Source organism: Loxodonta africana, chromosome 8 (genome assembly GCF_030014295.1).
Source record: "Loxodonta africana isolate mLoxAfr1 chromosome 8, mLoxAfr1.hap2, whole genome shotgun sequence".
NCBI classification, from domain to species: domain Eukaryota; kingdom Metazoa; phylum Chordata; class Mammalia; order Proboscidea; family Elephantidae; genus Loxodonta; species Loxodonta africana.
This window is the reverse complement of record NC_087349.1, coordinates 10,602,385-10,614,389: the sequence shown is the minus strand read 5'-3', so window position 1 is coordinate 10,614,389 and position 12,005 is coordinate 10,602,385. Positions and strand designations below refer to the sequence as shown.

At 43.5% G+C, this 12,005-nt stretch overlaps 1 protein-coding gene across 2 annotated transcripts in view; it reads left to right on the top strand.

Moving 5' to 3' along the window:
- UBN2 (ubinuclein 2) overlaps positions 1-8,951 on the top strand; it is a 68,198-nt gene extending 59,247 nt beyond the window's left edge. For both annotated transcript variants that reach the window (XM_010599774.3, XM_023539177.2), the window contains exons 15-17: positions 3,610-3,841; positions 4,446-4,535; positions 7,435-8,951. In XM_010599774.3, the coding sequence (XP_010598076.2) occupies positions 3,610-3,841; positions 4,446-4,535; positions 7,435-7,484 (372 nt within the window). In that variant the 3' untranslated portion in view covers positions 7,485-8,951. The remainder of the gene's footprint in view (positions 1-3,609; positions 3,842-4,445; positions 4,536-7,434) is intronic.
- The last annotated feature ends 3,054 nt before the right edge of the window (positions 8,952-12,005 follow it).

Sequence of the window (12,005 nt, the reverse complement as noted above, 5' to 3'; positions counted from 1 at the left end):
CTTCCCACTTAGAGACTTCTTTCTTGCCCTTCAGATTAATGATTTTTCTGTGAATCCTGTCTTTGCCACTTCGTAATTCTAGAAATGATCATTAAGCAAATGTTGACTGTTTAACATGTGCCAGGCGTTGTTCTAGGTGCTGGGGTTATAGGCTGAACAACATACTCAGGATCCCTGCTGTCACAGAGGATACATTCTAGATAGGAGGAGAAACAAAAAAAACATCATTAAGAAATGTGATAAGTGCTATGAAGAAATACACCAGGGTAATATGACTGAGAGTGATGGCTGCCAGCATGGATAGAGGAGTCAGGGAAGGCCTCTTGGAGGAGGTAACATTTGAGCTGAGACTTGAATGAGCCATGTGATGACAGGAGGGAGAGCTGTGCAGGCAGGGGGGACAACAGTAGGTGTGAAGCCACCTAGGTGGGAAAGAGCATGAGGCTAAGGCCAGCAGGGCTGACTGTAGGGAGGCTCAGTAGGTGTTGAGATCAGAGTGAACCCGAATCACGGCATGGGGACCTGTGGGTCGAGACCAGGACTCTCGGGTTGTATTGTGTGTGCAGTGGGAAGCCACCGGAGGAACTTAAACTGGGGGGTGGGGCATCTGAGGGGTGGTGTGGTCTGATTTACGTTTCAAAAGATTACTCTGGGTGCTGTAGGAAGGGGGGATAGAGGTACTCACCAAAAAAGAACACGTGTTTTTAAAAAAAAAAAAAAAAGATGTAATGCCCACCACAGGAAGGGAAGGTTTCCTTCATGTTTTCCCCTGGGGGTGGAGTGTGGAGGTCATGGAAAACATTCTGATCACTGGGCCTTATCCTGAAGTGTCCACCCACTTCATGTTGACAGCTTCTACTGTAGACTCCCACTTCTGAAAGGTCACCAACTTCTAGGTTAGAAAAATTTACAAATGGCCATGTAACCTTTAGATATCTAATGTTTCAATTTAGTTTTACAAACATTAAAAATGGATGGGAAAGTTCTTTGAAAGTATAAAATGTTATGTCACGGTATCTTTTTTTATTGCTAATACTTAGTTTAGGAAGTTGCCCTAATTTTTGCTTCCCATCTAGTTGAATGTTGCCATAAGCCCCTCAAGGAGAGTTTGAGACGAGTTCTCCCTGTTAGGATTTCTCATCCCTAGCTTGGGGCATACAGCCTTAGAGACTCCGTATCATCCTCTCTAAGACTGCAGTGGAAGCAGGATTAAAAGAAGAAATGACTGTTGTTGATTTTTAAATCAATATAGGATCATTCCTATCCAAGTTGCTTCAAGACATTATTTCCGACTTACTTATTCTCTTGTAAACGCACCACTGTTGTCTGTCCTGGTTGGCCTAGAGGGAAGGACTGGCAGTGATAGCTGTCGGGCACAAGCTTACAGTGACAGAGATTTGTTCTTCGCATTGGAGGAGCTTGTGGTGAGGAGAAAAGAAAGAACGGGTTTGTTGGCCAGAATCTCATGTGTCCTCCAGTTTATGACTCCTCACAACCGAGGTGTCAAGCCTGCGTGCCTGGAAAGGATGAACTTAGTGACCATAGCAGTTCACACGTAAGGCAGGAACCTGACCGAGAAAGACCTTGCGTTCAGTGTGGACGTGCCAGGTGGGTGGTGGTAGAAGCCGAGTGGAATTACCCGCTGAACCTTTAGAAATGCGGGGCTGGGGTTGAGATGAGAGGTTAGAACTGTGGATGTGAATTTGAGCTCGAGTGGATGAAGGTGATAAGGAAGAGGAGAGGTTAGAGTGGTAGTGAAGGAGCCAGCATAGGAGGCGTCTTGAAGATGGTCTTCATCTTCTGCTCCGCAGTGGCGTGGACCAGGAAGTGTATAAACGTATATGATGCGGTATATGTCTGTGGGGAAGTTGCCTACATTTTTCTCCAACATTAAGACCCAAAAAAGACAATCAGCTGTTTATTAATTATGTTTACTGTTAGAAATAATCAACACACAAAACACATAAAACTGACGGTAGCTAACATTTATGATTATTGACTTAAAAAAATCAAAGAATTCAATTTTCCTGACCAAATTTAGAACTGTAAGTTTTTTACCAGGGGAATTTGGAGTTGGTAAAATAAGGTTTTATTTTTATTTATCTATTTATTTTAAATAAGAAAACTCACAGAGGCAAAGACTATAGTAGGTAATACCCCAATACAGAGAAAATGTAATGGCATCATTTTTGTTGATAAGCGCACATAGATAAGAAGAAAGTCAAAATGGGAAAAAGTGATTTAATTCCTGTAAACAGAGTTGGTCAGAGACTTAAATTAGCTTAATGGCATATACTTAAGAAATGTCTCGATGAAAGCTCATCACTGTTGCTATGTGTCTGATTTAAGTGTTTGTTTTTATAATCATGGCCTCGGAACCCAGCTGGGAAGTGTCAAAACGCTCTGTAACTTCCCTCAGGGAGCCCAATTTCAGAAAAGTAGGGAAGCAGTGGCCAGTTTTCAGAGGTTAAGGAAACACTAGGTAATGTGGGAAATGGAGACTGCTATTCAGTAAGTTCAGTAATAAAAGGAATACAGATGAGTAAGATGGCTGCTGGGGCTTCAGGGAGAGCCGGGAATAGCAACATGGTCGTAAACAGAGAGAAGAGGTAGAAGGCAGAGGAGACGTGGAAGTAAGGGTACAACCGTAGATATTGTACAAGGAAGTTCTGCACAGGTGGGATCACGGCAGAGGGCAAATGCGGGGACAAGCAAGGCTGAGGATGTGGAAGAGCGTCCTCAGTGGGATAGGCTGGTCTCTTTGGGGTCACGTGATGGGAGTTAGAGGACAGAGCGCAGGCTCTGAGAGAATGACAGTCTGCAGCAGCAGCTGCAGGGACTGTGCGGGGAGGCCTGTCAGATAAATAGTAAAATGACTGAGCATTTTCAGAGGCCAAGCTGAAATTGGGTAGAATGAATTACTGGTGGTTCAGGTCTGTGGGCGAGGAGCACAAGTGGAGACGTGGAAATCTAAAGTCAGGAATGAGGGCCGCAAGAGAGCAAGCGTTTTTACTGTGGGCACTGTTCACATGCTGCTGAGGAGTCTAAAAGTGGTGATGAAGAGCTGAGTATGCTAATATTTCCCAGTGTAACCGGCAAATTTTCAAAACCAATATTGGTAGCTCTTTGAAGCGCATTGTCCACCTTAGTTTCTTTCTCACAAAGTTTCTGCCAGAGCATATCAGACACAGTCTTATACCCATGAGGGGATTAAGTAAAATAAGTCGATTTAGGTTAAGCGCTTTCTTTCTTTTATATTTTGACCCCTGGTTTCTGCTGTCCGAGAAGCCCAGGTGGCACCACGGTTAAGTGCTCAGCTGCTAACCAGAAATCATCTGTTGGAACCCACCAGTGGCTCCGCAGGAGAAAGATGTGGCAGCCTGCTTCTGTAAAGGTTATTGTCTGGGAAACCCTATGGGGCAGTTCTACTCTGCCCTACAAGGTCGCTCTGAGTCAGAATCGACTGGACAGCAACAGGTTTTCTGCCCTCCACAGAGGGAGCATGAACAAATACAAGACCCAGTTCTGCGTCCTGAGGGCAGTGAGTATATAAGTCAGTGTAGGTTAAGCACTTTGTTTCTTTTCCGTTTTGACCCCTGGTTTCTGCAGTCCACAGCAGGAGCGTCATTGTTGGCTAATGCCTCACCTCTGACTCTCATGACATCACCTTTGTCTGTAACAAATCAAAATGTGACTCCTTTTGGGATGCTGGGTGGCCTTGTTCCAGTGACCATGCCCTTCCAGTTTCCCTTGGAGCTACTTGGCTTTGGAACGGACACAGCTGGAGTGACAACCACCTCGGGATCTACCTCAGCCGCTTTCCACCACAGCCTAACTCAGAGTAAGTGTGCGCTCATGCTTAAGGAGCTACCTGGCGTGGCAGAACAGGAAACCGCACTGCTTTATACCGATTGAGTCTTGTCACCTTGGAGTGACTGAAGATTACAGGCTTTTTTTTTTTCCTAAGAAATATAGTTTACTTCATCAATACATAGAAACCCTGGTGGCATAGCAGTTAAGTGTTACAGCTGCTTACCAAAAGGTCGGCAGTTCGAATCCACCAGGCGCTCCTTGGAAACTCCATGGGGCAGTTCTACTCTGTCCTGTAGGGTCGCTACGAGTCGGAATCAACTCAGCAGCAACGGGTTTTTTTTTTTCATCAATACATAACAAGCCAAATTACTGGAGTCTGAGATTTTCTTTACAATTTTTTTATGAACCGTCTGTACCACATTTTCCACCTTAATGAAATTCGTAATAAGAGGAAGTCAGATTTACTGGGTTATGTGCATACGCATATACATTTATATATGTAAATCTTTAAAAATGTATTGAAGGCAGAGGCCATGCTTGCACTTGATAAATCCAACTGCTTTTTGTTCTCGATCTGAGAGGGCTGCAGTTCAAGTCTAGAAAAGGTCGCTGACAAGTCTCTCTTTCTCTAGATTTACTAAAGGGTTTACAGCCGGGAGCTCAGCACGCAGCATCACTTTCCCACTCCCCTCTGCCTGCACACTTACAGCAGACGTTTCACGGTAAGAGCCGCCATTCCTTCCTCTCCTCGTGGCTCGTTCCCGCGTACAGATAGAGATTGGGCTTTTCTTTGTTGAAAAAAACGTGGATGGAATGACAAAGGTTGGGGAAAACGTTTTCATCTGACTAAATCTTCACCGGCAACAAACTCCTTTTAAAAGAGGGGGAATAAGTAAAGAAAACTCTTACTTGTATATGAAGAGCCAGGCTTTTTGAACATGTTCATTATATGAACCAAGAACAGGATTCGTAAGGCATTTTACAGGAGTCAGGTACAGTAATTATAATAGTTTACGTTTATTGAAAGCTTACTAAGTGCAAGAAGGTGTGTGACTGCTTACGCGTAATTTTCTCAGTGGGCCTGTGAAGTGTACATAACTGTCCTCTCTTTACAGATCAGGAAACTGAGTCAGAGAGCTCAAGATAACACATTAGTAAGCGTTTGATCTGAGATTCAAACACATGGCCTGTATCCTTAACCCTTAAACTTTTCTGCCCCTGAGTGGTAATGAAGTTACTTACTATGACCCAGCTTGTATCCGTCATGTCCTTGCAGGCCCAGCTGGGTCACTCTGGAGCTGAGGTTAGGGAGTCGTCATGGCGTGTGAGGCTTTGGCTACAGGACATGGGATACAGGTTGGGTCATATTAACACCAGATTCAGGTTCTCACTGTCACCAGCAGTTGACTGCTGACACTGTTCCAAAGGCCATTTTAAGGATCTTTTGAGTAAAGAAGACTGTTCAGCTGCCCTCTCACCCAGGAAGTTGACTGGGGCCTCACTAGACTTTGAACCAGTTTGCGGTAGACCACAGTGCAGAAGTGGGAGCTGTAAGGCAGTCTCCAGGCCACAGGTCAGCGAAACCCCTTGAGAGTCCTCACTGGTGCACTGCTCCACACTCGCTTCTGGAGGAGTAGATAGAAAACCCAGCCGTGCACAGTTGCTGTCAGGGTCCTCAATTCCCTGAACTCCTCGGTAGGTTTAATTAAACGCTGAGGGTCTCTGCCCTTGACTAGAGCAGTTCCAGCCTGGCTGTGGACAACTGCGTGGCATGGATCTGGCCCAGAGCCGTCCACTCCTGGGCAGATGGACACACAGGTGGCTGCAGACGACACCGGCCATCCGGCTTCTGTGTGCGTTATCTTACTGTCTGCGCAGCACCACCATGCAGATAGGAGAAGGAATATGGCCGCCAACATGTAATGGAAGTGGAACTGCTGTGAGTTTTTCATTTTAAAGCCTGAGTCCCTGGACTGGGGGTCGGACCTGGATTTGATTCCAGAACTGCCTCTTTGACCGTCACGTCTCTTGCTTATAAGTTGGGGACAATAAGGTATTTTTAATAGGCTTCTTGTGAGAAGTTAATAAAAATAACTGATTTAAAGCTTCTAGCATGGTACCTGATACATAGTGAGAGCTCATTAATGTGAATTTTCTTTATTTTCTGAAGCAGATGTCAACAAACTTTTTCTGTAAAGGGCCAAATAGTAAATACTTTAGGCTTTGCAGGCCATATGATCTCAACTCCGCCATTTTAGTGCAAAAACACCCATAGGCAATATGTAAAGGAACGAGTGTGGCTGGGTTCCAGTAAAACTTTATTTACAAAAACAGGTGGCAGTCCAGATTTGGCCTTTGGGCTGCAGTTTACTGAACCCTGGTCTAAAGAATCTCATAATCCAGCAATACGAGTATTTTGTTAACTAACTGAAGCTTCTTTGAGTAAAACCCCACTTAAAAATACCTTGCCGCTTTATGAATTTAATTATATCTCAGGTCAAACCCTTTCTACAAACACAGGTGTATAATATCTCACCATAAACAGAAAAAGCAGTTCCTTAGATGTTCTCACCAAAATAATTTTAATAGTAGTCTCTTCTTACAACTTTTGAAATGACTGTCTTGCCTCACTGATTTATCATTTCTTCAGTAGAGGCAGTTGTTCTGTTGTGTTTCTGTTTTGCCAGGGGGGGTTACGTATCACATGAGCACACCACACAGCGTGACTCCTGTGGTCTCTTCCAGCCTTAGAATCTGTTGTTTTAATACAATCATTTGTTCCTTCCCACCTCCACTAGTCTTGCCTCCTCCCTCAGAGTAGAGGCTCCCTCCCCTTTCTTTTTCTCTCAGGCCTGGGTTGTCTTTGGGGCTTCGCTTTTATTGCTAAGGCAGCGACCTACAAGAGACTTTGTGCTCTGTTGGCTCTTGATCTCGTTGAGCCTGACCTCTTGCCCAGGTGTCGTGTCCCCTCCTGCTCCCCTCTCTCAGCTTTTGTGGTAACTCAGCTGAGGTTAAAATGGAGGAATCAACATCTTCCTCCCAAACAGCTAAAGAGCCACGTGAACAAAATAGAACCATTGCCCCCAGTAGTAAACCTTCCTGTCACGGCAGGTTAGGACCAAACAAGGACTGAGCTGGGTTTTCGCTGCCAGTGTACCCCCTTTCGTTTACAAAACAATTGAGAATTAATTGCCAATGCCATGGGAACAAATTTAATTCCACTTGCAAGAAATGAAAGTTCACCAAGTCTTCTAAGGAAATCAAAAGATGTGGTAGGTCCCTTGAAGGTGGCAATTACTATGTCTTCTGGTTCCTTTGTAATCCTGACAGCGTTTGACACCGTTGGCTGTGAGGCAGACGATAAATACATGTTGAACTACTTGATTTATAAATACTTGTTTTTATAGGCCACTGAAACCAGTTGAACCCCAGTCATTTGAGACAAGAGGATCATTCTTGTTGAGTTATGTCCTTTGTGTTTCGTCAGCCTTTTAATGCTACAGCATGTAGGATATTAAAAGTGAACTTTTTAGCCACATCATCCACATAAAAGTTAATTGTTTTGCTTTACTTACATGATAACATGCCAGCCCACACCAATCCAACATCTCTTTTTCTCAGATGGAGGCCAAAGTAAAGGAGACACTAAACTACCACGGAAATCTCAGTGACTTCCCAGCAAGCAAAGGAGAGGAGGCGTGTGACTGGCTGGCGGACTCTACCTGAAGGGAAAGTACTTGTGTGGTCACAGGGCTGCTGCTTCTGTCGATGTTTACATTCTCTCGTCCCAAGCACTGTGGTGAGGAGGAAAAGAGAAAACATTACTTGATCAAAGTCAGGTGCAGGAGGAAGCAATGCTTTCGGGCAAAGTTAGTGACCTTTGGTCTCCTCTAAAGAAAGACAAAGTTATCATGTTAACTGACTTGAACGAGACTCAGTTGTCAAACCCACAGAAGTACAAATTTGATTTTTCCCGGGGGAGAAAGAGGCAGTTGAAAGGATTTGGGGGTGGACGCCATCCATCCTAGGGGTCGAATCTGGACACTCACAGACATAATTGTGTAATAGAAGGCAGTATCCTGGAAGGAGGCCAGTTTGTCAGGAGTAGTGGTCACGTCTGTTTGAGTAGACGATGCAGCGAATTGGCCACACAAAAAAAAGAGCGACCCCATATCCGATGCAGCAGTAGCTGAGCACGTGCCGTACCCTCAAAATCCTGAGCAAACTTGAACCTTCCCCGTGGGCAGCGGCTCCCCACGCAGAGCAGTGGGTGGGGGATGCCGCAGGAAAGTCGTGTTAGCACAGTCATGCATGTTACTGAGTCACCTTGGTTTCTAAAGTCAGGCGAAACCTAGACCTCCCCTTTTTGTAAAAGGGTCAGTTGCATCTTCCATTCAGAAGCAGGTACTTAACTCTTTTCTTCAGGTGATTTGTGCATCTGGTATCGATGGTCAGTATTGCCATTCTTGATGTTAAAATGTGACTGTGTTCACATTGTTCTCTTGAAAAGTGGGGCTCCTTTGCGCTAGGACTGCTGCTTCAGTGCTGTGAGCCGTCGCAGGCCAGCCAGCACGAACTGTCGGGGAGCCCCAGCGCCCCTGTTTCCCTCAGTTCACAGCTTCGTGTTCTCTTCTCTCAGCTAGTGGCACTGCAGGGGGTGGTTAGCTACCAGCACACTGCATAGGCCTCTCAGTCATCATTCAGGACGGCATTCATCTGTGTTGAATTTTGAAGATGGTATTTTAAAGGAGGAATTACATTAGGATGAAGGGATTGTTTTTTATAACCGTCACAGCATACTTGTGCTCCCTGTATCCAGTGTAGCAAAACTGATCGGGAGCAGTTAGGATCTTAAAGCTTTATAACGCTGGTATGAAAGTAAACCTCAGACAGACCCCTTCGTTACGGAAACAGCACAGTCCTCAAAGGGTGTCAGGGGAGAAGGGCATCTGTTCGGATGCGTTTGATGTGATTTTTTCACCTCATCATGGTCCTGCCTTTTTTTTTTTTTTTTTTCTGTTTAGGCTTCCAAATGTTTTCAGACTATACCCATAAAAGTAGTTCAAGCTCTTTCTGTGGTCCATGTATAATGACAGACTAACCAAAAAAAAAAAAAACAGAATTACAAAACCTGTTCAGCATCAGGCTGGTAGTAGCAAGATTTTGAGCCTAAGTTTTCATTACACATCACCCTATATACCATCAAGTTTATTTAAATAAAAGTATTATTTATGTAATACTTTTTGCTTTTATAAACAAAAGTCCCAAATAATCTATAGGACTGTGACTACATTTCTACAGATCTATTCAGGTCTCTATGCCTCTCCTTTGGCTTCAAAGGCGCGTGGGCTTGCTTCATAGCAACAAAGTTAATAAATAACTAAAAACTTCAGTTCCGAGAACTTGTTACAATAAGGAGAAAGAATTATTTCAAAGGAATCATTGGTACGATTTCTTGGCTTCTATGAATTCAGTTTACCAGTGAAACAAGAATGGCGTGTCAGCCATAGTGGGCATTCTGGAAGGATGGTGGCGTCTTGCAAAAAGGTCTGACTTGTACTGAGTATACTTGATTAAGGTTTTGTTGGTTTTTTAATTAGGGAAGCTTACCAGTTCTTGATTTATTCCAGTTTAGTGGACCTCTTGCTTTTATCTAATTTGGAAAAAAAAAAAATGCCTTTGCTAGTATCTGGGTAAGTGATGGGAGCTTTGCTCTGGAAAGAGTCTTTGTTTTATTCCTCATACCAGGAGAGAAGTCAGGTCTTCGCGGAGTGCACATTGCTCCATCTCCCTGCTGACCATTGTGCGTGTATGTACACACGTATGTATAATGTGTGTGTGACATATATACATAGATGTGCACGCACAGAGGTGTATATAAATTCATTAGAGGTTTCAATCAAGAAATGACATTAATTTCTTAGCCCATCAGTTCTGAATCATGCCGCGTGAAGATCCCTGCTGACTCCTTTCTTTGTTGTCTTTAGAAAAGAGAGTCATGAACTCTTCCCAGCATCACTTTATACCAACTAGTCAGATGCCTAAAGGCCCTCAGTTCTGAGAAGTCCGGATGGGGAGCTTATGTTTTTTTTTCTCTTCAGTCTCAATGCCCGAAGAGCTGCTGCCAGGCTCCCTCGCCCCAGCATGTTTGCACTGACCCTCCTTCTGTCATCTCAGTCAGGTACACCCTCTTGTTGTACAGATGGGTTAGACAACTTGTAGATCATACACAGAGAAAGAGTGGTCAGAGAGTTCCTGCATGTAAATACAGACCCCTTTCTTTCCTAGATCCGTTTACATTGCAAATGGCCTCCGTACTTCATGGTCCCCTGTCTTTACAGTTTTTCTTACTGAAAAGCAAACATGTAAATTGGTTATTTTTAGCACAGAGACTTGCGACTCATACTGTATTTTTGCACTGAAAAGTCCGATCATGTTATTTTTTCAGACGTTGAATAGTTGGAAAGGCCGTAGAGTGACGTGTTTGGGAAGAGCATTAGCCCAATGGAAGAGTGATCAGCACACTTAGTTAGGTCCCGCTCACGGGATTCTTGATTCAGGAAGATGACGCTGTTTGTTTTCATCTGTCTTGTGTTTTAACTTGCCTTCACTGATAATATAAGCTGTTACTGTACATACAAGTTGATCCTCAGTATTCACAAGCAATAACGGGCAGCCAAGCTGTCTTCAGAGACAGAGCTGGGCCTCGGATGGAGACTGTGGGCAGCAAGGTGTCAAGCTCGTTCAGAGCCTCCAAAGGAAACGCAAGCAATAATTTCCATTGAAAGTCAATGATAATGCTTTCTCATAGGCTTCTGAGATCAAAGCGTTAAAAAAAAAAAAAAAATCATGATTTTTAAAGAGCCTGAAGAAAAAGGTTTCGGGAAAAGAAGTGAGGTTCATCTCAAGGGACAGAGTCCTGATCCCATTTTGAGGATTGCCTTAGTGCATTCCCTTGCCCGTCACCCCTTCGATGGATGTTGTTAGCCCCAGTTATGTTTTTTACATCATGGAAGTTGAGTTGGGTTTATTGTATCACCAAGGTCAAGGGGAAGAGCCGGGCATATGTTTGAATGCTGTGGGTTTGACACCTGGTGGAAACAACTTATTGGAAATGATTTTAACCCAGGATATTTTTTTTTCCAAAGCAGATCTGAATTGTTTACTACCCAGGGTTGGGAAGGGCAGGCGCTTCTGGTCTTTCTCCTCTGGTTGCCCTCTACCACATCCCTTTCCACCTCTACTTGGTTCAAGACATTTTCTGAAATAAAAATTCTACTGTTATTCAAACTGCCATCGATTATGAGAACTCTGTATCCCTTGGGATCATCTCTTAGGACTCCAATTATCTATCATATTTGCTGCTACGTTTGTATAATGAACTTTGCCTGTATTGGTTGACTTTAATCTACAGTTCTTTATTTCTAGGGGATTTTTATCCTATAGTTTGACCCATGTATAGAATTAGGATGCTTTATTTTAGGAGTGTACCATAAAAGCACACTGGTCACTGTATTTTTATCATGTAGGTTTTGCATTTGTGTTTTTTTGTTCATTTTTGTTTTTTAAGTTGGAAAGAAGAATGAGAAAAATCTATGATCAGGCCAAACTTGAGAACGTTCCCTGTACTTCAGCACTGTAATGTCTGCTGATCCTACATCCTCAAAAGGGGCACTTTGATTTTCTGTTATACGAGTATGGTTGGGTTTTTGTTTCATTTTGTTTTTTGCTTGTGGCGGTGGGGGGGAGGGGGTAGCTTTTGTCTTTGTAATAATGAAGCGGAAGAACAACGCAGTAGTAGATAAAGGACTGATCACAAGAACGTGTTATGCAATTTTATTTTATAAAACTTTAAGGGGAGAAGTTTAACTCTTTGTAAATCACTTCTTAGCTCTGGTAAAATGCGAATACTACTCCTAAGACATGCTCAGTTCAGGCCTTTGTCTCGGTTAAGTGCCTTTTTTTTTCTTTTCTTTTTTCCCCACCCCTTTTGAAATTGTCCTCAGATATCCTAAAGGACAGGCTGATAAGTCAGGGATTCAGGAGGAAGAATCTCAAACTTGCCAGCATCACGTCATGCTGAAATACTCTTCCTTTGTATGTGTACAGATATATGTGTAAGATACATGTATGTATGTTTGTGTGCATGTATTTACACGCACACACGGACATATATGTAATGCATATATATA